Below are 25,540 nucleotides of genomic sequence, written 5' to 3'. Positions count from 1 at the left end.
CGGATCCATTTTCAATTAAATACTGCAATGTGTCCCTCATCTTTATACCAAGCCCCGCCTGTAAGACCTTAACAAGATACTGTTTCCAGATCCTTCCTGATTCTTGATTAAAAACAAATGTCTGTGCAAAATAAACTTTAGAAAGGTACATTTCCAAATAAAATACTCAAAATTTGTGTCCTTTCTTCTGGTTCTGAGTTCAAGAATCTGTTTGCGGCAGATCAAGAACATCAATTTCTTTAAATGTACAACATATGGCCCACATACTGCCATCACCCTCCCACAAAGAGACCTAATATTTCTGACTAAAATCCTCTTCTAGTGAAATCTGGGAGCTATGTGGATTCAAACTCACTGACACTTCCTCTCAATTGCCCAACATCCAAAAATCCCTGGACAAGTCCAGAAATTAGACAAATCAAAAACTGTATGTAAATTCCATTTTTCAATGGCTTTACTATCCCTCAAAGCACTTTAGTTGCCACATTTTACTAACCATGCAGGCAAGAAACACTTTGCAATATTCCTTCAGAATCACAGCACTCCAAGAACTTGATTTTTATAGAAATGGTCTTAAAGATCACGTAACTAGAAGAGAAGCCAACATCCTTGCAGGACTATGTCCAGGGAAAAGTTCTAAGGTATACAGGTGTTTAAAATCAAGCCCCGAGTTACGGGTGCAGGACACATCTCCTACTCACAAGGGCAATCTGGAAACGTTAAAGGAACAGGGGAGGTTCCCAAGTTCTAAGTCCTCTCTTTTCTCAGGATATCATTAATTGCTTCCCCCAGCTCCTGCCTCAGTACTGTGCCATAGCCCAGCACTCCAGCAGTAATGGGCTTTCTCCTCTCCAGCACTGAATCCACCTTTTCCCACCTTCCTAACAAAAAACCAGCTCACAAGGGAGTTGCTTCATGACCTGTGAGCTGTTTCTTCTCCCGCAGGGCTGCACCCAGCACCTCCTCAGCTCTCCCAGGCCACACCCAGACACCGCAGAGCCTCTTCCCACAGCCACCACCTAATCCCCAGCATAGCTGGCTCTTAGAAGGATGTTGCTGTCTCAGTTTTCCCCAGTTCAGCCAGCCAGTGCAAAGGAGAGGAAAATCCATCCTTGAGGAAGCAGGTTCTTTCACAAGTTTAATTCCCAAACAAAGGATGAAACAATTGTTTCAGCACAGTGGCTGATGTAGCTGCTGGATAAGAAATTGCAGAAAATCCTCCAGACTTCCCCGCCTCTAATTATTTACCTTAAATTCTGACAGTTGAATCACATGAACACATTATAACATCTCTGAAATCCCAAAGCAGGCACCACCAGGAACTATCTAGAGAGAGAAACACTTGGCACCAGATGCACAGTTGCAAGTAATAGCTGGTGGTGGCTGAGGGTAGAATTAATTACCAGAGGCCAAGCTACAGCCACCAAATCCAAACTTGTCTGCTAGTTACAGCCACTCATTTTGATCTGCAGACTGGGTGTACAAAGATATACAGTCAGAGTTATCTACAAAGAAAATGAGAAATAACACACATATAATTTCCTTCTGTAATTCTCAAACTAGATGTAAATTATTTTAAATGGGGCTAGTGCCACTGTACAGGTAAGTCAATGGAGAAACTGAGGGCTGGATTCACACTGCACTTTCCCAGGGGAAGCTTTCTTCTCCAGGATGAACTGGATGTGAAACAGTAATGATTCAGAAGGAGAAAAAGTCATGCTAAAATAAATGACTGCAGAGTTAGGACAAACAAGAATATAACTCAGAACACTGGCTTGTAATTTGCATAGGTAAAATAGTGCTTTGATTATAGGTTTCCTGGACCTGTAAATTGGGCTTGTGATGTTATCTTTTTCAAGGGCGTGACATGCAGCTTTTATTTAATGAAGTTTGTGAATCAAAACAGCTTTGAAATTAATGAGTAGGACCAAGCCTGCAGAAACACTCCCAACTGAGGCAGTGCTTGGATGGGAAAGAAAAAAATATTTTTACCTGGCCATTGGCATCTAAAAGCAGATGGAAAAGATATTTAGATTGACTGGGAGTGGTGTGGCAGGAGGAAGGCAGATAAAGGGACAGTCACAGAAGCACAGAATCGATGCTGAAAGAGGCCTCTGGACATCACCCAGCCCAACTCTGCTGCTCGAGCAGGGCCAGCTCCAGCAGGCTGAGCGGGCTATGTCCAGCTGTGTGTCATGTATTTCTGCAGATGCAGACTCCCTCCGCCTCTGGGGAAACTGTTCCAATGTTCAACCACTCTCACAGTAAAAAAGGGAATTTTTGTCTGTGCAGATGGAGCATCACTTTGTGATGTTTCTGTTTGTGCCCATTGCCTCATGTCCTGTCATGAGCCACCACAGGGAAGAGTTTGGCTCTTCATTCCTCCTGGCCATGTCTTGCATTGGGGAGCCATACAATGAATGGCTAAGTGCCAGTCAGTGCAGGACATGGGCCCAATTTCCAGCTCCACACCACAAACGCATCCATCTCATTGTCCAGCAGTGCCTACCTGAAGGAGTACGGAATCCAGCCCGGTCTTGAGCATCAGCAAGGAAGAAATGTGAGTCACTTGTGTTTTAATGGCCACCTAGAGCACCTTGGTTTCCACATGAGTAGAGGTAACCAAGACACCTATGTCCCCAGGAAAGTGAAGTATAGGAACCATGGAATTTATGGAATGCACACCAAGTATATTGTTTACAAAGAAAATATTTGAATTCCAATTTTGCATCACCCTAAAATGCTTATTTCAATAATTATTCACACATTTGGTTTTAATAAAACACTCCAAATTACAGACAGAATTTTTACATAAGAACGTTCTTACAGGAGAGCTTTGAATCATTTATATTTCTATAAGCTTTTCCAAGCTATCCTTGTGTCACAGTGAATCTGCAGAAGAAACAGCTTTCTAGTCTACAGAAAGGTCCATTTCCATTTTGTTGTACAGCCACTTTTCAAAAGAATGATAAAATGTTTTCCAAATTGTCATTTTCCTCCTCTTTCTGAACTTAAAACCATTGTAGATTTCAAAAGATTACCTCTTCAGAGAGCTGCTAAGAATACTGGGTCTTGAATGCACTGAAAACCGCTTTAAAGTGTATTCAAAATCACAAAAGGGGACTTGCTATGCAGTCTTGACAATGGTTAATGCTGTAGTAAATCTCAGTTTTCCACCAGCAAATCATGTTGTGTCACCAACCACATTAACTACTGACCAATCTGCATAAAGCAATGGCACCAGTTCAGGACTTTAATGAAACTCAGTCAACAATCCCCGCAGGATTTCTTGCTGTACAATTGTCATAATGCCCAAATTTTCTGTCCTGAAGTGTAATATATAAAACACTCAAATGATTCCAGCCAAAAAGATCCTTGAGTCAGAGTAACTTCTTGTGCCAGTCCTGGAAAATATCACATAATTTGCAAAAAGCAGCCCCAAAAGCAGGTCTGGTAGCAGAAGAGGAGCAGAAATCCTGGCAGCCCAGCACTGAAGGGTCTGTAACAACTTAAAGTCAGAGGAAGCAGCTACAAATGTCTCTCCATGGCAGTGGGGGGCAGTGGCACTGCCGAGCCCGAGTAGTGGCCAGTGCTACACACACCCCTGTGCGAGGCAGGGCTGATGCTGAGGACACAGGGCTCAGCTCAATCTGATGCATCTTATTCAGGCTTGCCTGTCAGGTATGATACTCGAGATTCCCATCACCCAAGATAAAGGAGACTTAACTGCATGATGGAGCCTAAACATGATTTCTGCCGTGCTCAACCCTGAAATGGCAAGTAGTGTGAAACACACACAAGCCAGCATGTCTGCCTTCAATAACACACATATAAACGTCATCTAGACTGACCTGTTTTATGTGCAGGAAGTCACAATGCATGCAATTAGACCTCAAGGGTAGGGTTTGTGCTCTACACTCAACACACTTCTTTAGCCAGTACACAGGGCTGAAAAAGAGGAGCTGGAAAATGTATCTATCTCAGCAGACTTTGTGACATAGAGCCTCTGTGGACCTCTTCAGTCATGCACTGGCACAGACAATAAAGCCAGCTTTTGGACCCAAACTGCTCCCATCATACCTAAGAGACCCCAAACAGTACCAAATAACTTACCTTTCAAAGGCACATCGAATGACTACCAAGATTAAAGCAAAAGGGATACTGAGCAGGAGATCACGAGGCTGAGGGTAATGAGTGTCTTCAGATTCTTGCATGTCCTCCCAGGTGATTCCTGGGGGCAGCCAGAACTCGTGCTGCCACAGCCACTCATACAGAGAACGAGCCATCCTGGAAGGAAGAGAGACCAGAATAAAGTGAGGACAGCCCTGCACACAAGAAAACCTGTCAGCACAAGCTGGTGAAGCCAAGGAAGGATTACACCCTTGCTGAGGTTGCATCTGGCTGTGGGACGCAGAACAGCTGTGGGACGCAGCACTGCCCAAGAAAGTGTTAACCTGCTCACAGATTCTTATCATATGCTTGGTGAATGCTGACTCCTGGCACAGACCCAAAAAAGGATTAAAATTGAGAGAAGCGCCTCAGAATTCAACAGAACAGTAGTGCCAAACTTCTCAGGTTCACAGGTTCATCTCTACAGCTTGGTATTATGGGGTTGCGGCAAGTCTGCTCCACTGCTGGCTGCCTGCTCTATTTTCCTATGCATAGATATATATTATTTTTCAGTTTTTGATCTTTTGTATTTATTTGTATTTACAAATTGGAATTCCATTATCTCTGCGTGCATGTGCATATGCATTATAATTGATATTATTCTGAAACTTCACTTTATAAAAGAAAAAAAAAAAATCAAACTTTTGCTTTGAATTATTAAGGAAAATACTTCCAGGTAAGAATTTTTATGCTAGGTGCTAATTATGTGCTAATTTTAAAGACCATGCTTGAATGTGGATCTGCTTGCACAATCAGTGAATTTCGCAGCAAAAAGGACAGTAGGATGTTGCTATGAAGCATTCAACACACACATACTGTTGCTAGATAACTCTACCCCATACACAAATATGAGCTGCACCACCCTCCAATACAGGTTGCTCATTCTTAGCTGGTAAAAACAAACATCCCAGACACAAGCTCTGAAGTCAAACAGATTCTGTGGAGGCACAGAAAAAGAAAATGGGAATGAGATGCCCATGAGATCGTCAGAAGACTGCACAGGAAATGCCACCTTAGGAAACCAAGGGGAAAAGCATATAATTTAAGTGTCTGGCCCAAGTATTATAAAGCTTCTCTTCAAGTGAAGTCCCAAGACCTGACCCATTTTCTGCAAGAACTGCCTAACAAATCAAAAATTATTCAGTCATTTTATTTTGAAGATATCTTTAATCCAGATGCAGTTTCTCTGTTAGATAAACTCATTCCAGAATTTTGCAGTGTGAGGGATATTTTCTGAATCACAACCATGGAGTCAGAGAACGGATTGGGTTAGACAGGACCTTGACTCTCACTGCACCCCCTGCCATGGGCAGGGACACCTTCCATTACCCCAGGGTGCTCCAAGCCCTGTCCAACCTGGCCTTGGACACTTCCAGGGATCCAGGGGCAGCCACAGCTTCTCTGGGCAACCTGTGCCAGGGCCTTGCCACACTCACAGGGAAGAATTCCTTCCCAATACCTAATCTAAATCTACTGTCTTTCAGTTTGAAGCCATTCCTCCATGTCCTGTCACCCTTGTAAAAAGGTTATCTCCATCTTTCTTGTAGGCTCCCTTCAGGCACTGGAACGAAGCGTAACATCTCTTCTTGATTTGGACTTTACTATTCATCTTAATGTGTCTTTTGATCTGACTACAACAGGAAAGAAGAGGATGATATTTCTTCAAATCTGACTCCTTTCTCCTGACACACGCACTGCCAATATGGTTTGAGGACAAAGTTGGTAACAAATATATGTATGATTAATAGCAAGTGAATGCATATTTACTGATCACTCATAGAAAAATACATATCACATATAAAATTTACATATCATCTATAGAAAGCAGGAAAACATTTCCCTTTTTCCCCAAAGAAAAAGGAGAACCATCTTACGCAAAACGCATACTTCTCCTCCACTGTGCACTGCCTGATTTCAGCTTTTCATACCAAAACCCACAACATAAAAATACCTCCTAAAAATCAAGACCCTGATATACCGAAGCACTGTAACCAAATAAGTATGGCTTCACTAGCACTGAAAAGAACATCCAGGCCTTTTGCCAGAGTTCAGTTTGACAATAATCAACAGTATTTTCCTTCTGGTGTATTTTCTGGGCCTCTGGAAACTGCGGTTTTGATCCCACATCCAGGTTGCTTTCCATTCCTACTTCTAGCTCTCCTCACAGACAATGCGTGGACAAAAATCACTGGCACACAAAATGAAGATAAACAGGGTTTAGAGACTCCTCAAACCCTGTTTTAAGAGTCTGACAAGCAGTGTGCAACAGTGTTTTAATTGCTTGCCAAATCTCAGGTCTCTATAGCTCTCTGGGGCCTAAAATACAACCCACCTGCCCCCACCAAGGCTGTTTGGAGGTGGGAACATCTGCCACCAACCACCTGTTCCCTGTTCCTCTGGCAGGGTTGTAGGATCCTTCAGTGCCAGTTCCCTTCCTTCACTTTTGGTGCTCCAGCAAAAACACCTGAAGCCAGGACTATGGAGGTTGGTGGCAGGGTTCACTGGTGACAGGGCTAGCTGAAGCACACATGCATACATGCCCAAAAAAGCTTTTCAGACTACTCAATAAACAGGCTGCTCACCAGTACACCCACTTGGGTGAGACAGCCCTGTGCCCATGGGACAGGGTGGATGTGCCAAGCCCCAAGCTTCGGTGAACCATTTTTTCAGGATATGCCCAAACTCCCTGTAGACTGTGTGAACCCAGGTTTGTCCATAAAAGTATACATTTTTAGAGCAGAAAGTGTCTGTGTAGAAGCAAATCGTACTAGTATGGGCTTAGCCTATGATGAATTCAACACCCTGTCACCATGAGGCACAGTGACACCACACCAAAACAGCTTGTACACTTCAGACAGTAGTGGATACCAGCTTAGAAGAGCCAGATAACCTAAATGAGGTACCTGAATTACAAAGAACTTTACAGGCATTGAACATACCACTTCAAAAGTGTTGGTAAAGTTTCTTAGCCATTAAAAATCTCAGCTTGAGTCAGGAAAAGCATTAGGAATACGTAGGAGAACTCCAGGGAGAAATTACACTTCCTCCCTGCTTCAGCCCTTCACCAAAAAAAAAAAAAAAAATCTCTTCAGTGGGTTCTCCTGCTGTGCAGACAGAAGGCATGCTGGGGAAGGCTGCCGTCACAGCCAGCTTTGCAGCTACACAGTCCCACATTCTCCCTCCAGAACTGTATATATCTGGCAACAACACAAAACCACACTTGGTAGAGAACAGCAGCTGAACTCCACTGGGGACTCTCTGTGAGAGAATACGAAATAGATTGTCCAGTTTGCTTAGGGGGAATATATAGATTCAAAGTGCTAAGGAAGCAAACAACTACTATCTAATCTACTCTCATGTGCAAAATATAGATAGTTAGGATCACCCTCATGGAATATTTCTTCATCTTTGCAGCTGTCTTTACACATTGCAAAAATACAGAACAGGGTACGACATGAAACAACATATATACCTTTTGCAATTTATACAGGTTAAATTCTCAAGTCAAGGCTGCTGGAAAGCTGAAGACAAAGGTGTGTCTAAAAGGCCATTTGAACATCCACAGAAAAGAGTAAGTAGGACCATTTCTTTCTCAGAAGTTCTTTACACCTCACACAGCATCTATCCTCCACTGTAGCTTTGCAATACGCAGAACCAAGCCCTTCAGCTCTGAATACAGGTCTAACAGAGAAGACAACCCCTCACAAGCAAGTTCAGCAAGAACAGAGATAAAAAACAACAGTGGGAAACATTGGACAGATCAAAAGAAGGACTTCACAAACAGCCAACAAAATAGTAAATGCTGAAAGAACAGCTTTAAGTTTCTTGCAGAAGGTACATGAAACGATGAAATCAAAACCAGAGAAGTATCACAGCTATGCCACGGGGAGAGGGAGGGCAAAGCTTTGATGCTCCCCGAGCCCATAGTACACCACGAGAAGACCGGAAAAGTAGAATCCACAGAGCTTCTTTGAAGTGACACAGCCAGGTCTTGAAGCAATTGGATTCTGCAGCCCAGTAACCCCATCCACTGTATTTACTTTGTTAAATCTTGCCTTTTCTGGTGTTGCTTGGGGTTTTTTTGTTTTCATAAACATGGTGGTTTTATCTGAATCCTCAGCATTATGAAGGTCTCTGCTGTTGGGCTTGCTGAGCTGCTCCAATGAGAGCAAGAATTGCTGCATCTGCAGTGCCTGCAGCAGAGCAGCACGGCAAGGCTCCCCACCCTGAGCCACAGAACACCACGGTACTTAACCCCTCAGGGCCAGGTTTATACTGGTTTCGCTTTCGAAGTAGAACTTGAGAAGAAGCAGGGCATCCAGCTAAAGAGGTTCCTCCCTGTCTCACAGGTGAGATGGCTGAGCAGGTTTACCCAGAAAATGTTAACTGTTGCTTACATCTTTAGAGAGTTACCCTGCTGCTTCACTTACAGACTCAATTCCCAAGCGAAACATTAATATATAGGTACACAAATATCCACGTAAATTTACATGTGTGAATATAGCACATAAGGGTGGAGACGAAACAGAGAGAACCAGCTTACACATCTTGGAAAGAACTGGCTACAAAGGCCTTCAAGTGCTCAATTACAGCACTTGAAGTCCATTGTCTGCAGCTGGATTATATAGGTTTGTGGGTGAACAATGCCACAGCTACAAACATCCCTGCGGTGGCTCTGGGCCAAGCCATTTAGGTCAGCCAAGTCTTACTAGCTTAAGTGCAGCACCTTGTTAATGACCTGGCTGCCAGACCAGTGCAGGGATTCCTGCAGCAGCCAGGTATTCCTGGCACAGCCAGTTTTCCCAGGATGTAATTAGCCACCAGCAGCACAGTACTGCCGCAGGGGAAATTACTAGTTAATGGGGAAGCATCCACCACCACAAGGATGCAGTTACACTGCTTCTCAAGTCAAGTTGCTTATTTTTCCATGGAGTTAAGTCTAAATACAACTTTAAAAGCCTCTTCATTCTTGATATGCTGGAGACCAAAACGGAGAGGCCTTTCTCACTTCTTGAGAAAGTAGGGTCAAGAAACAAAGTCCTCCATATAAAGGTTCCTGTTATTTCAAACTGGAAGGAGCTGTTGTGCTCCTGTCCTACTCTGGTCCATACTGCCTAAATTTGAGTTTCCATTGCCCATTATGCATTTGAACCTTTTGCTCATTTTCCTAAGAAATCAATTAGTGAAGAACTCCATGGGTAAATTCTCTCCTGATAACTTTTCTAGTTTCTTATTTGATACTTCCCATAATCCTGATGTCTTCAACTAAAACTACTTGTCAGAGCTACCCAAAGAAGTTACTAGCTCAGACATGGAACCTACTGCTTCTCTTTTAGGCAGAAATAAATAATTTTAACAAATAAAGCTCTGACTAACATGGCACAGGCTATCTTTTGAACATCCATATTATATTTAATCTTTTAATCTCCATCTCCAAGGTTTTTTTCTTTTTTTTTTAAACCTTCACACTAATGATCACAATACTGGGATTATAGTTGCTAGGATAATTTTTGCCTTTTTTTTTTTTCATTTGGTATCTTTTATACATTTCATCTGATATATATCAAGTATCATCACTAAAGATCTGGTAAAATTTATACATAAAAAAATCTTTGCTTCAAGATTCTTAATTATATGTAGCATTATTTTCAGCCTGCTGAGACAGAGATTAGTTACAGTCTCCTCCCTGAAGGAAATACATTAACATTAAGCTTTTCAAATTTCACTTCAGCTTTGATGTGTTCATTTCCATTTCCTCATCTCTGTAAGCCATGCTGGCGTCATACCTGCTTTCAGATATCACCTGATTAATAACAACATTTCCCTTGCCCAAGCTTCCTTTTTAAAACTATTTTTCCCTTATTTCTTTGCCATTTTAAGGCTTTTCTTATAATGCAAATTTAACCATGGATGAACAGTGTCCAAGGGACTCAGCTGAAATTTATCAATTAAGAAAAATGCTTAAGAAGGTCCTCCCATGGTAATGAAAAAATATTTAAACCTTTCCATGTAGTTCCAGTCCATGAACTACATATTGACCTTAACTCTCCTAGCATGCCTCCTCACCCTGTCTATAAAACCCATCACCCTCTACACGTCCATTTCTTTGAACTTCTTTTGCAGATTTTTACAAGCCTGCTTGCTCTGGCAGAATCTCCAATCACATGGACAGATTTTGGTATTAATCTCTTTTTACCTACAGCTAATTCTGCTTTTTTTCGCCAGCTCCCCAGCCTTGTCATCTCTTTCTCTTGTGTCTCTACAAGCCCTTTTCCTTAGAACTACAGCTTCTGACAGAACCTTCATTTGTTTCTGCATGAAATAACATCTTTCAACTCTGACTGGTACTGAGAGAAATTAAACCACAATCTCCTTACCTTTGTAATCACCCCCACCATGTTCTCCAGGCTCACCCCCCTCACCCAGACTTTATTCTCCATATCCTCTTCTTTGGAAGCTAGTTGAAATTTGAAATTATTTGTGCAGCCCTGTTTCTCCACCAATCACCCTCAACTTCCTAGCTCTCAGATGTTCTCCTCACTTAAACCTACCAGCTGACATTTCCTACCAAATTATATCATGTCTTCTGTTCACACAAGAATAAATTAATTTTGCAAGTCATGTTCTGCTGTGTTCAAAGGCAACAATTTTCATGTATACCGTCTTTTGTGAGAGCTCTGTTCCAGTAAAACCATAAAATTCCCAAACAAACATTTGAAACTGCAAATAAAAGTTCCACAACCGACAAACTTGCTTACCTAGATCTACAGAGAACATCTTCCTCACCCAGCATAAATTACATACTAACTCCCATACCTTGTGCTCCACTTGCCAGCTCCTTCCGTGCTGGGCTGCTCTGCCTGCGAGTGCCTGGCTCCCAAGCAGACTGCCGGCTATGACCAACAGCACAGGTTTCAGCTGAAGTCACTCACCACGTCAGAATGCAAATCAGACAGCTCTTCTCATTTGATCATCCCTCACTGAGGGGGGTGAGTACAACTCCCTGGTTTTGCTCAATGAAAAACAAGCATTGGTTTATTCAGTTAAAAACAAGGCCAGAAAAGGCCCCAAATACCTCTAGCTTCATCACTTTTTTGGTCAGAAGGTGCTAGGAGCAATGAGCCCAAACTTTTCTTAGCCTCCCTCTTGCTACCAATGTGCTTTCAGAAACCATTCTGGGCACCCTTCACATCCCTCAACCCAGCTAAGCTTTAGTTCTCCTATTTGCATCCTTCCATGCCCAGGCAACACTTCTATATTCCTCTTGGCCATTCATACAACTTCCACCTTTCTGATACTTCTTTCTTGTGTTTAAGCTCAAACAACAGTTCCATGCTCATGCCTGCTTGCCTCCTACCATTTTTGTTTGTCTTCTTGCATATTGGGATGGACAACACATGCTTGGACCTGGCTCTCCTGGAAGATCAGCCCCTTTACCTGCCAGAAGAGTCTCCCATGAGATCCTGCCAAGTAGATCCCTGAAGAAGCCAAAATCTTCTCTCCTGAAACTTAACAAAAACCCAAGAAGGTATATTCAAATTTTGAAATACCACAGCTGTTTCTGCTTATTCTTCATCCAAGAACCTGGGGATACTTCCCTACTAATGCTGAAAAAAACCTGGACTGAACTGCAGCACTCATCAAACTGATCTGAAAAATAAAGGGCTGTATTAAGTTATCAGGGTAAAACAACAGAGAAAAAAGCTGAAGACCTTTGCTGTCTGGCTGGTACTTATTCTGTGGCTGAATTATTAAATGAAGTAACATTCTTGTGTTACTTCCAGGGCAGAGTGAGGTAACGTAAACCTTGTTCTTCTGACACTTGGGAACAGTGTTCTGCTACTGAACGCTAACTGTACAAACAAAAAAAAAAAATTCAGCGGAAAACCACTGGAGACTGCATGCTAATTGTTTGGGTATGACCAAGAACAGCATGTTCCAACATCACTGTGCAGAAAGCTACAGACCATACTACAGCTTAGTAAGAAGATCAGACACCACTGGTGTCTAAGTAAAGCAGCTGAGGCACTCAAAGCACCAGCTACAAAATCTCCAGAAAACATGAAGACACACAGTACCAGACCTATGCGTGTTTCTCAAGAGTGCAAATGCAAAATGTAAGAAAGAGGCACCTATAAACCCCAAATGAGCTATTCATCAATTCCTTTGCATTTTTTCCTTAATTTTTTTCACCTAACACCTACTATTTCCTCCAGTCTCACTGTAGAAACAGCAGTCACTGTCTGACATCACTTGACAAAATTGAGGAAGAAAATCAAGTTATTGGCCTCAGGCCACAACGACCTAAGAATTCAGGTTGGAAGATCACTCAAAGAATCAAGAGCGAGATTACTTCTCCTAGAACTGCTCACCTGTTCTTACTCTAAATTCATCAGTACTCAAAGAACTCAGACTCAAAAAAATTGTCAGGCAGTCTTAATGAGATTGTGTCCTTCAATCTGAGTTAGGAGACAGTAAAAACTGCCAAAAAGCCTCTAAACAGAAATGGTATTTCTATGCAAAGATTTATCAACAAGTTACCACAACAATAGAAGCCTTTTTCACAGATTTTGGAAGGAGAAAGGCACAAAAAGGCATCACACACTTTGAGAATACACACTGAATAAGGCTCAAAGTTTTGAGCCTTGGCAGCAGTAACTTTGTGAGAAATGTTTCCACAGGCAAGTTCTGGCTTTACAACCCAGTTTATGTGCATGGATGTTCAGATGCTAGAGGAGCAGAAAATACTTGCCCAGATCATTCATGGCAATATACATACTCCTGACATTTTTTCTACTGCCAACTGAAATCACTTCAACTGATTATCATTACCCCTGTTACTCAATAATCACATATCAGGCCTCAAAAAGTTTAATTCTAACTTAAAAACTGAGAATAATCAAAAGCAGGTAGTAGCTTTGAGCTTCCAAGCCATACTGGAGTCATATTAAAATACCAACACAGCTATAAAGCCTCTTTCTTACAAGCTCATGGGACAGTGCAATGCTTCTCCAATGCATTACCTGACTCTCCAGCCCTTTTGAAGCATAAACATTCCTAAACAGTTGTACTGTTGTGGTCTGGTGGCCCTCTCCTAACCTGTCCTCTAAGAAATCACCCTTGGCAAGCCCTTCTGGTCCCTTCCAGGATAGTTCCTCCTTTTCTGTCCTTCCACCTTCAGCCACACACTTGGTTCCACAGTTTGTAGCAGCCCTCAGAAGCTCTTCATCCCTAGTTTCACCTACAGTTCCTACTTCCCTGCAGTCCAAAGCTTCACCATTGCTCTTAATTCATATAGTCAAGGCCTACAGCGAATCAAGCACTCATTCCTCTCTCTCTCCCAACCAGGCCATTTCCTCAAAGACAAATTTTCAAATTCATCACACCAGAACCTGTGAGCATCCACCTCAGTGAAGCACTGAACTCCTGAACAGCTGATCTTGGGTCAAAATGAGAGAACCTGCTGTGTTAAATAAAGTGGCCTAAGGGACAGATGTGTGTGACCTCTGCCACAGACCTTGCACAGATGAAACAGCAAAGTGGAATTGGACGGTCTTGAATGCCAACCTAGATTAGAAAAGTGCTCACCTATCACTTGGGTTAATCTGTTGCATGAAGTTGAGGGAGGCATCCTGTATTACAACGCAGTACACCTACACATGCAGTGAATGACTTTTCACACAACCCTCTCTCTCCTCCCTTATGAAGGAAACACATAGGCTTTAATTACTTTCTATGAGCTGGCTTTAAATTTCAGTATCAACAGTTCCATCAGTTTCCCAGGTATTTGCTCCTGCAAACTCCTCAGCCTGTTCCAAAGATTAAAAAATAAATTAATTATTAATTAGTCTAAAATTAGGATTCTTTTCTATTATACTCCTACCTGTAAAACTAAAATGCATTTTCATGATTTTTCATTTCTAAACATAAAACTTAAAACCTTATCTGAGAACATCTACATTCCCAACATTACTGCAAAAGCAAAATATATTGAAAATACTGAGAAAGAGATAGCAACTGATAGAAAGACTTCCTTTTCTCCAAGATTAAAAGCATTGAGAGTCACTTTTCACAAGTGTTACTGCTTAATGAGTAATGCAATCTAGCATATTCTGATGTTCATTTAAAAACACATGTGAATATGAATTATTCTTCATTAGCACAGATAACTTAAAAGCTCTGTGATAGGGGCAGCTTATAAAGCAAAATGTAAAACTCCAATTGTTTCCAAAGGCATTGTTCTCTTTTCTTCACCGGAGTAGCACCAAACATGAAGAGAACCTGCCTCCAATGGAGCTTTACCTATTACATAAACAAACTGCTATAGGACGGTGTATTCCTTGCCAGGACTCGAAGGCTGCAACCACACTGTGCTATTTATCCAGCAATTCTGGCATTATGGGATGGCTTAATATGCAATTCGACCCTTTTAATGAGCAATCACGCTGGACACAGACGTGGCTTATTTGGATTGCTTAGCTCTGGTGGTCCTCTTGGTGTTCTGAATAACACAGTCGCTCCTTAAGCTGGACTCCTCCTCCTGCTCTGCTGCTGAGGAACCCTGTGTTTGCTGCAGGCAGAGCAGATCTGAGAGAAAACTCTGACACCACATTTGTTTCTCACTGGGCCAATTCCTCTGCAGAACAGAGACTAACTTACCTCAATGCAGCCAGCTGTTCTGCCCCACCTGAGCTGACACCATCCTGCCTGCAGCAGCAGTGGAGGGGGAAGACCCCAGACCTGAGCACAGGCCAGTGCCAGCCTCAGCCAGTTGGATCACCCAGCACATCATCAGCATCTCCAGCTCCCGCAGCACATCCCTGATTCATGCTGGCTGAGCTCAGAGTTTATTTTTAAAATACAGACACTGAGAACCACTTTCTCCATGCTTCAATTCACCATAAGTAACTTTACAAAAAAAGTCACACAGGAATGATTATTTGGGGAATTCTGCTTTCATGTTTTTCATTCAGTATCCTCTCTAAACACAAAAATTCCTCTGATCTTTTTTTTGAAAACATTAAACACAAACTCTGACAATTCGTTTTTCAAACCCTGCAAAAGGATCTTTCACATATGTATGAAGACAGACAGATGAACAACAGGGAAGCCATTGCCCCAAAAGCTCTTATAGTACCTCAGGGGTAAAAGTAACACAGCTTATTACAAACAATCTGAACACAGCCTGTAGTTTACTTCTTTCCCAACTTCTTTTTCCTTATCTGTTTTGATTCAAAGCCTCGGCACCTGTTGGGTTGGAAGGCATATGCTGTACCTGTGGCTACCAGTGAAGCAACCTCACACAGAAAAGTATGTGAAGAATTTGTCTATTTTTGGAACTGACTTTTAAAACAAAGAAACTAGTTGTTATCAAAATCAGTTTCAGTAAAAGCTGAATCAATCTTGAAGTTTATGGATATTGCAGTCCTCTTTGAACATATTTCCTATTTTTCCAAATAAAAGCTGCTCCTGAATTAATTAAAACTAAAGCATATTGGAAAAGGAGTGGGGAACATGCACTGGGTTCTTGACATTGCTGTTTAATTCTGGACAAACATGCTGAGGTGTACTCATCAATAATGATGAAAACACTACAAAAATTAACCCCAACAGAACAGCCTTAAATGGACTTTCAATACTGGGAAAATTATGACATTTGTTTTCTTTTTACTTAATAAGAACCTGCCATAGAGTGTTAGTAGAATTAAACATGAAACTTTCAATGCAGGTATACTGAAGGTGAATACATGCATATGGCAGAGACCCACAATAAATGCAAACCTTTATTTGAATGAGGAGGCTGGCCAAGGGCATGGAACACAGACTTGCAGACACCTAGTTAAGGTGGAAAACACTCCACAGCTAGGTCAGTGTGCAAGACCAGGAGCACTGAGCCAGGCCCAAGGAGAGGAGCTCTGCCTACCTCTGTGGTGGCCAGGATGCATCCAGTGGAGAACAATACTTTGCACCCTCATCCCTTCATGGCAGCTTCACAGCAGGCCCCAGTGTGCGCTGGGCAACAGCTCCTGGACCTAGATCTGGATCCAGAGCCAGAACCTGAGCCTCCACTGGGCAGGCCAGGGCTGTCCACACTGCTGGGCAGGGGGCAGTCTCCCAGCTCCTGGCAGTTTCCTGCACACCTCCTGTCAGGTGTACTCCAGGTCTAGAGACTCCATAAGCTGCAGCTTTTACAACAGTGTGGCACTGCAATGAAACGGTGCTATAAATTCTACACCTGTGACATATTCCATTGAAGTGTTCAATTACTCAATTAATATTAACAAGAATAGGGATAATTTACTTATTTCTTACAAGTAAAATTACAATTTTACTTGTAAGAAATAATTGCAAGATTTTGGCTTTCAAAGAGCAAGCTATTTGGCTTTCAAAGAGCAAGCTATTTTTAAGACTTTTGACTTCCCTTTTTCATTTACATGAAAGTGTGGCTTTTCTCCTACAGGGTAGAAACCTGGAACAGACATTAGAAATACAAACAGGATATAAAACATAGAGCACAATAAGCAATTCTGACTCCAGAAATCTCATGACTCTTTTGTTCTTATCAACAGGCTCTAAATTCACAGCTAAAGTGGAGTCAGTTCAAAACTGCATGCCCCTCAGTTCCACTGCACTTCCATTGGATTTTAATGTGTAGTTGTTATGTCCTAGTAATGTCTGGGTACATCCAAAGAGTTAAAATTTATTAAACAAATGTGATTTTTCAGATAATGCTGTGAGATAATGACTCAATTTTCAGCATTTCAGAGAACAAGTACATGTTACTTACACCCCACAGAACAGAAAATCAAGATGGACTATTTGTTCTGACTTGTGCATGTTAGTCCTTTGAGATTCTATAATCTTCTTTCTTCTAGGTTTGCTTTTACCTAAACAAAGCCAAAGACTGGAGGACCACAGTGGGAAAAGAAACAGATGTGTGTTTTCTTTAAGATTGTATCAGTGGGTGGAGAGATCCACTACAATCCTTAAAATGAAACTGCTACTCCTTCCAGCGCGAAGACTCCCCTGCTGAGGCAGGTTCCTTACAACTGAGAGCCAGTGTAAAACAACAGAGTCACCAAAGACTGGACCATGCCTCCACCCGTTCCTGGCCAGCTCTCCCATTTCACTGGCGCCACACACCCATGCTCTATACAGGAATTTGTGAGCCTTCACAGACAATCAGCCTGAGAAAGAGATTTTAAAAGTAGGTTTAAACCAAATTTTTTTCATTTTTACTTGAGGGTGATTTTACACCATGCCAGTTCCTCAGTGCAATTCACCTCCTGGCTTCAAAATAATTTCTGCAGTCTTAATGCAAGTTATGAGAGGAAATGACAAGTGGCCTGGGCCTGGCTGGCAAAGGTGACTCTTCTCTCTACAGAAACACAGCTCAAGCTGATGAAACTGTACCTCCACTGAGCTACAAATGCCCATCTGCTACATCATACCTGGAAATATCTAGATTCATGTCATCAAGTCCTTACTGGCCTCTGAAAAAGGAACCTAAAAAAAAAGCAAACAAAAAAAACCAAAAAAAACCAAAACAGAAAAATAAGCCTAAGTATAGATGCAGCCCCAAGCAATTTCTGTGAGTACATACATAACAAACTTGCAAGGACCCTCTGCATCATACCACACCAAACACCATGCCTGTATTTCTCCCCTGTTTCTCTCAGGAGAGAGTAGCGAGCTTATAGAACTATCCCCTACTCATCTTAAACCTGAAAAAGTAGTGTACAATAACATTCTAGCCACATTTTACCCTCTTGCAGGGAAAATGGCTATGAATTAGGATCTGAAGATTCCCTGAGGGATCTTTCATTTACATCTGCTGCTTCCAAAGTATGGACAAATCATCACAGCCTCGGCAGGGGGCAACCCAGCCACTACAGAATGGCTGTGAGGTTCCTCAATCTGCTGCAAGCACTGGCCACAAACTAGTTCTGTGCACAGTGCTCTCCAGAAAGAGAAGTCCTATGGACTTCTACCTTGGAACTGCCTTGGAAGAAAATGAGACAAAGCTCAGGCATATGCCCAGATGGCTGGAGCCCTGTCACCTGTAGCTGTATTGATGGAACACTCCTTCACCATAATCAGTACTCACAAGTGACTATTCTCAGAATTAGCAGGTTTGCAGTTTGATTTTTGTGTATTGAGACCACATAAGCTGCTTCCTAGAATAATACTAAAGTAAGTGATCTACAGAGGATTTCACTTCCTTCCCTGTCCTGTATTGTTCTCTGCCATAAACATGTCAGAAAAGAAAAATTTGGATAAATCTATGAAGCTGAAAGCAATTTTCCCCCCAAAATCTCTGCAGTGAAGAGTCTAGAATATTATAAATTTTCTTCTTATATATCTCAAAGAACAGAAAGCAATCGGACTTTTCTGACACCTCTTTGCTTCTTGAGGCCTCTTGGGCTCATGAATATCGTCAAAGATCCCCATCAGCTGCCTTTCAGAAAAATTCTGAATTGCAGAAATGCCTGATATAGTTATTTTTGTTTTAACTGGACACGGCCAGGTTTATAAAAGATTGGCTGTTGTCAAGATATTGACTTTCCAGAGCCCATGCTCTCCTTTAGATCAGACATCATTTAAGTTCTGCACTCAAAAGGATATCAGAAACTGTAAGCAGTGTTCAAAAACCCAATAAAAATGCCCTCCACCAATCTAGTGACCTAATGAAGTGAAGAAAAGAAGCTCCACCATGAGGAGAAGTTTTAAAAAGAAGCCTTCTTTAGCTCTATTTCTGCCCAAAAAGCATATACCAGGTAACTGAACGTTGAAGCCTGTGATGATGCCTGCACAAGTACACAGCCTTGGGGCTTCAGAGTTGAGACAGGTCAGTGCCCCCAAACAGGCACAGGAGCCAAGAGCAGATCGTTCAGACATCCTCAGTCATCAAGCACCACCAGTCTCTCTTTTGGCAATGCAGGGTCTCCCCAGACACTATTCAACAACATGGGAAGAGGATACCAACACAAAAGAGTTTTTATTTTGATTGGAGCTGAAATACAGGATTAGTTCCTTAACCACATGTAGGGCTGGCAGCAGAAATCTAATATTTGCCACCTATCAACAGAGAAGACAAGTCCCTCATAGCTACTGGTGTGACAGACAGCAAAAACAAATCAATTTCTGTGGATTTTGGTAGACTATAACAAAAGGACAGGGCAATAATATTTTTTTATTGCAGGTATTTGTTCTCCCTCCTGCCTGGAAGCAGTTGTCAAGCTTTAATGTCACTACTCTCTGTTTTATCTCCTTAACATAACTCTGACATGAGATGGGAATTAGATTAAGAAAATTAATATTGTAGATGAATTTCAACAGATTTTAACAGCAAATAACCCAGATCAGGTATTCTTCCCTCAGCAGCTTTGATTCTCAGTAAAAAGCACTTTTGGTTTAACATAAGATGCACTTTTCATTTTTAGCAGCTTCTTTGCTGCTCTGAAAACAAACATCTCACAAAGTCTGTTATCTTCTAGTGTACAAGCCCCAGGTTAACAAAAGCTTTGTCTTTTTTTTTCTTTTTAAAGAGAAATAAAAAAAAATTCCTCTGCATTTTCAAATCTCATGGCTATCTTGATAAACCTGAGCTTGTAGACACATCAATTAGAAGCCGAGTCTCACATTTCACCTGAGTTCTCATTGCTGGCTGAAGGAGAGATTGTTTCCTCTGGAGGACAAACTTCACCACATGTGTCACCTCACACTCACCTTCCATCTGACTTTGGCAAAACTTCTCTCACAAAACTCCACATTACGCTTGCAAAAAAGGTAATTACCTTTAGATGATGATAAACTGATGTAGATAAAAGTACATTTTCCAATCTGATGAGCTGAAATTCAGCTGTTGGACTGCAAATTAACACCGGTCTGCTCCAGAAACACTCACCTCATACCCTGACACCTGACTTGACTCCTATCCCACTGCAATTAGTTCATAAAACCTACCGGCTGGTCTGGCTTTAAACGATTCCCGAAGTGCAATTTGCAGTCAAGTATCTGATCTGAGGTTTTCAGCAACTCCAACCTAAAATTAAGATTGGTTGGTTCGTTTGTTTTTTGCCGTTATCCTGCTTGAATTTTGATCATTACACAAATATTTCCAAAAACAATTGAAATCACAAACGAAATCTCTCAGCCTACTGCCCAGCTTTGCCGTCTTTTTCTCTGTGAACAGTTTTCATTGCCAGCAAGAAAACCTTCCCTCAATTCCGTCGTTTTTCTTGAGAAGGGGTAAAAGGGACAGCCCCGCCCTCGGCCCGCGCTGAGAGGAGCCCGCGCCCCGCCGCCGCGCTCCCGGCCCCACCGCCCCCGGCCGAGCCCCGCGGCTCCCGCCGCCCCGCGCCCGCCGCCCGCTCACCTCCGGCCTCCCGACACCCGCCAGCGGCCCCTGCGCGCCCGGGCGGAGCGAGGCGGCGGCGGCGGCGGCGGGCCCGGGCAGTGCCCCGCTCCCCCCCGGCCGGGGCCCGGCTCCGCCCTGCCCTGCCCTGCCCTGCCCTGCCCGCCAGGGCCGCGGCTGCGGGTAACCTCGCGGGGAGGTCTCGGCGCGGGGCTTCCAGAGCTCCTACAGCAAATTGCAGCTCCTCTTTACCCGGAAAAACAGTGGTTAAAGAACTACATAGTATTTCAGTCAAAACAAGGAGAAGGTGCTCGTTCTGTGGACCACGGCTTTGGAATCGGCGCAATACCAGCTGCGAAAAGGCCAGAAAAAAACACTCTTGAGATGATCTATTCTGTCCTGTGTTACGCAGGCCAAAAAAAATTCCACCCCGTCATTCTTGCTCTCGAGCCTTGGGAGCATAGATCCTGTTTGCTGTTCCTGTGCTATAATGCATTCTTGGAGCACTTAAGGCTGTTCCCTTGCCTCATTGAAATGCTGTCCATCAGCTCTTTCTTGCCAGACTTCTAAAGCTGTAGTCAGCATGGTTATGATGATCATGGTTATAAATACCTTTGCAGACAGAAATGTGAACAATATTAAAGCAAATACAGTGACTTAACAGTTTTCTCAATCCTCCTCTGCATCCACCTGCTCCATTCCCACCAAGTAGTGCACAATCCAGCTCCTGGCAAAGGGATGGCTTGTAAACAGTCTCTGTTAGAGTAGCCAGGTTGCCACAGTGTATCAGGGAATATATTTCTACAAAGTACTGGAGCCTTGGAGTTACAATCCTGCCAGGAAACTCTGGCCCTGTCCTAGCCTAAGGGGATCCCAGTGCTCCTACAAGCAGGTGGTTGTCCAGTATCTCCTTGTGTGGCATCTCTGAAACCAACTTAAAACAATGCTTTATCTACAATGCCTATACTTATAACACCAGCATTTCTGGATCTGACCCGAAGCCAATTGACGTCAGTGAAAATTTCCACTGACTTCCAAAGGATTGGGATTGGGCTTTCCATGAGCAAAAGTCTGCTTATTTCAGTGTGTGCAATAGGTGAAACAAAATCATGTAAGACCCCTGGAGCAAAGGAAGGTGCTCAGGTGTTGTTTGCTTTTTATTTCCCCTGGGTTTGCTGTGACTCTCTCAGTTACAGAAGCATAACCTAAGTCCTCCCACTTAAGAGGACCCATTTCTGTGTCCTCACCAGAGGCTCCCCAGCACACAGACCCGCAGCAACACCACAACCCAGCACAAATCTGCCAGGCTCCACAGAGCAAAGCAGCTCAGAACACAGAGCCTTGGTGAGAAGTCCTAACCCTGCATGCCTCAGCAGCCCATAATCATAAATCATAGTAAGTTTAGAATTATGAGTGCTGAATACTGCCACTCAATCCCTCTACCCTGAAGCCATAAAAGATACCAGTCTTTTTGGGATCTGTTCTTTGAGACATCCAAAGGGGTCTGAAGGACAAAGATGGGCACACATTCTCTTAACTATCAGGTTTCACAATAACTTCATGAAACAATTAGGATATGAGGTACTTAAAAATCACTTATCATTTTTGAATATGGGCTGCTGAACTCCTGGTGGGTTATTTGTATAACAATATATTTATGAGTATACACAGGTTTATAAAAATGTAATCATTTATCCAGAAGGTGCCCACTGTGAACAGGATTATATTGTGTTCAGAGGTCAAATAAATCCTCTAGTTATAGTCCATGAGAGTGTTACCCTCTAAAACCCTGTTCAGTGAGTCTAAATGAAGATCTGAGCAAGCCTGATGGCCATTTTGTCTGTGAGCTCTCGGATGTGATGGTGGGCACAGGAAAAGCTAAAGGGTGGCCTTTGCCAGTGGGAACAGAACCCTCGAGTGTGAAAATGGAGTCACTCCCATTCAGCAGGACTTGATGTAACCAAAATTTGTTCAGCCCGGAGAAGAGAAGACTCTAGGGAAACCTCAGAGCCCCTTTTAGTGCCTTAAAGGGCTCCAAGAGAGCTTGGGAGGGACTTTGGACAAGGGCCTGGAGGGACAGGACAAGGGGGAATGGCATCCTCCTGCAAGAGGGCAGGGTTAGATGGGATTTTGGGGAGAAATTCTTCCCTGTGAGGGTGGGGAGGCCCTGGCACAAGTCACCCAGAGAAGCTGTGGCTGCCCCTGGATCCCTGGAAGTGTCCAAGGCTAGGTTGGATGGGGCTTGGAGCAACCTGGGATAGTGGAATGTGTCCCTGCACATGGCAGGGGTTGGAATGAGGTGGCCTTTAATGTCCCTCCCAATCCAAGCCATTCTGTGATTCTATGAAACTCCAAATGCAATTGAGCTCTGGTAAACCCAGAGCTGGATGTGCCCAGAGCTGGCAGGGGTGAGCGAATGCTCGTGCCTACTGCAGCACATGATGTTGGGCAGAGCTGCTGGGCACTGCAGCCGTACTGGTCCATCTGCACGTTAACAATTCTCACCTTGTGTGGATTCTTGCATTTAAGTCACTCTTGAGTTGTGACTCTCATGGCACTTCATCCTACTGTCTTATTCATGCAACTCTCAATCCTTAGGAGGATCCCAAAGCCATTATATTTCAAGATTTCAGCATTTTCATGGGATTAGTTCATCTGCTCTTGAAATAGATCCTGTTTATGAAGAAAGGGGAGGCTGGTCTTCAGCAGATATTGCAATTCTTCAGGTCTTAAGAGAGGATGCTATGAGAGAGTGTCTAACTGGAACTGTACAGGTAGTTCATGGAAGAACATGCAATTATTTACACCTGAAATTTGACAAGATGCTGTTGCTAACTATCCTTTTGAACATGCCTTTCCGATTATCCCTTTGTCAGAGCAGAGTAAGTTGGGAATTTGGAAGGACTCATCAGTAGCAAACAAATTCAGAAACTGACTTTCTTGTAGATCATGGTGAGGCAATGAGGGTGTCAGGGGGCAGATACTATGCCTGACACATCACGTGTTTCTCAAGAGGAGCCCAACCATAGTTAACCGCATCAAACCTCCTTTCTAGAAATGCTCTTGTTCTGAATCAGTGACATTACTCATGCCAACACTCCTAACCCTAACAGTCTGAGGAGTCTTAAAGTCTTCCTGTCATCAGCTAAGACAGATCATTTAAATAAATCCTCATTGTCTTCACAGAAAGCAGGCATCTCTTTTCCAAGTCTGCTGTCAATTCCTTCCATAGAGGCTATGAATTCCAGCTTCACCTAGGCACCTCCACATTGCTTGCTCATTGCATTGGATGTGGCAGAGTTTTGGCACAGGTTGTGGCCAATGGGGTACTGGGTGTTAGATGACTAAGGCAGAAGGAGTCCAGCAGCATCTGCAGTTCAACAACATGTAATGCAATAATGTGATGGACTGCACGTGTCAGTGGTGCAGAGCCTTGGTCTCTGAACGCCATCGGAGCCTGTACGTTACAGCAGCAAGAGCTTAGTTTTACTTACAAGACTTTTATAAATGACATGCACTCCTAGCGAATGTGCTCAGAGTGCTTTGAACAGGTCTCTGCCATCTTAGTTACTCTGAAAGGCAGAATAGCTTCTTAATCCCTTAAATAGGGATTTAAATAATATCTTGATTAGGAAAAATTGAAAAACTTTTAAGTCTTTTTCCATCCACCAATGGCTATTCCTGTAAAAGCAATATCTTCTATGAATTTTCTGGAATAACAGCTCCTCCATGAGGTTCAACACCATCTCGAGACATTCCTTTACTGTTGATCACCCTATTCACTAGGAAGATAATGTGCAGTTCCTTTGTATGGATATTTTGGTTTATGTACTTTCCTTTTTCCCACTTAGATCATCCCCAACTCTGTGCTATTCAGTTTCTTAATTTGTTTCAAGCCTGATGCAGAATATTTTTTTGGGGATATTGGGTTCCCCTTATCTGTCTCTCAGCAGCTGTTTGCTACCTGGACTGCCCTAAATCCTGCAATGACAGGTGGTGCCCATTGACATGGCTCCACTTCCTCTCTTTCCCACTGCCACCCCCACCCCAATATTCTCACACTGGTGTCTGCCCTTACTGTGACATTTGGTTTCTGAACTCTAATGTTCAGGATCACAGAAGGACCTCAGATGCTCTGTGCAGACAGCACATCCGAGTGCTTATTGCAGTTCACTTACCTGCTCCTCCTGCTGGCGTCTGCTGCACTGCCTTACTCGCACATTTTTCCTGCCATATATCAGCCTGAATTGGTTGTGCTTGGGTATCCTTACAACCTTGGGTATGCAGAGAAGGTGGCTTATAGCCTGGTGCTGAAGTTCAGTATCTTGAGAGAAAGGTACAACTTCACGAGTGTAGTAGAAAGAAGAGAGATGCAGACACCATGGACACTCTCAGATGCCATGTAAGCCCCTCCCCCTGGCTCTCTGGGGAGGCACATGGGAATAGCTTCGTTCCTATTTTAAGTACAGACCAAAGTATCCAAGAGCCAGTTGTCCTCTCTGTGCAGCCTGGCAGGATTTGGGTTACAAGCCTCAAAGACCTGCTATTGAGTGTGCTGCTCCAGGGGATTACAGACAGGAAAGCTGTCCCAGGATCCCTGTCCTTCTTGAAAGGACTTCTAAAGTATATGACCTGTGGCTAATATTAGACACTGCAACTTCAGCAAGCAATCCAGTGCCCTTTCTGTACTGCTTGGCTCTGCCCTTGCCTGCTGTGATCTCATACTACAGCACCATTTTCAGGGTGAATGTCTGGACCTCAGGGCTCACGTCACTGGACACTTAAGGGTCCCTTGCTGTTATTCTTGTTGAAGAGAGTGATGTGCCCCAAGCAAGTCTGCTAGAGTGTCAGAACATCCTCCCCTTCCTTTGCACAACCAGTGCAGCAAACCTCAGGATGATATACTGAGTAGCTGATTTTATTAGAAACAAAACTGATTTCATTCTCATTCATTCGCTTTTGAATTTCATTCACAGGTTCTCTGACACTCCTACTGAAGTACTGAGATGGATG

General features: G+C 43.0%; 1 protein-coding gene across 5 annotated transcripts in view; it reads right to left on the bottom strand.

Moving 5' to 3' along the window:
- The window catches only part of CERS4 (ceramide synthase 4), a 45,557-nt gene extending 20,633 nt beyond the window's left edge, over positions 1–24,924 (bottom strand). The window contains exons 1-3 of one of the 5 annotated variants that reach the window (XM_085040215.1): positions 20,549–20,625; positions 20,137–20,215; positions 4,114–4,287 (exon numbers count right to left, since the gene is read on the bottom strand). In XM_085040215.1, the coding sequence (XP_084896341.1) occupies positions 4,114–4,286 (173 nt within the window). In that variant the 5' untranslated portion in view covers position 4,287; positions 20,137–20,215; positions 20,549–20,625. Of the gene's footprint in view, positions 1–4,113; positions 4,288–10,986; positions 11,064–19,967; positions 19,991–20,136; positions 20,216–20,548; positions 20,738–24,705 lie in introns of those variants that run through there. The other 4 variants (XM_085040214.1, XM_085040218.1, XM_085040217.1 and 1 more) reach the window with 4 other exon arrangements.
- Between the last annotated feature and the right edge of the window lie 616 nt (positions 24,925–25,540).

Source organism: Lichenostomus cassidix, chromosome 28, assembly GCF_008360975.1.
Source record: "Lichenostomus cassidix isolate B80296 chromosome 28, HeHo_3.0, whole genome shotgun sequence".
Lineage (NCBI taxonomy): Eukaryota > Metazoa > Chordata > Aves > Passeriformes > Meliphagidae > Lichenostomus > Lichenostomus cassidix.
The sequence above is the reverse complement of the archived record's forward strand: the minus strand, read 5'-3'. Positions and strand labels throughout refer to the sequence as shown.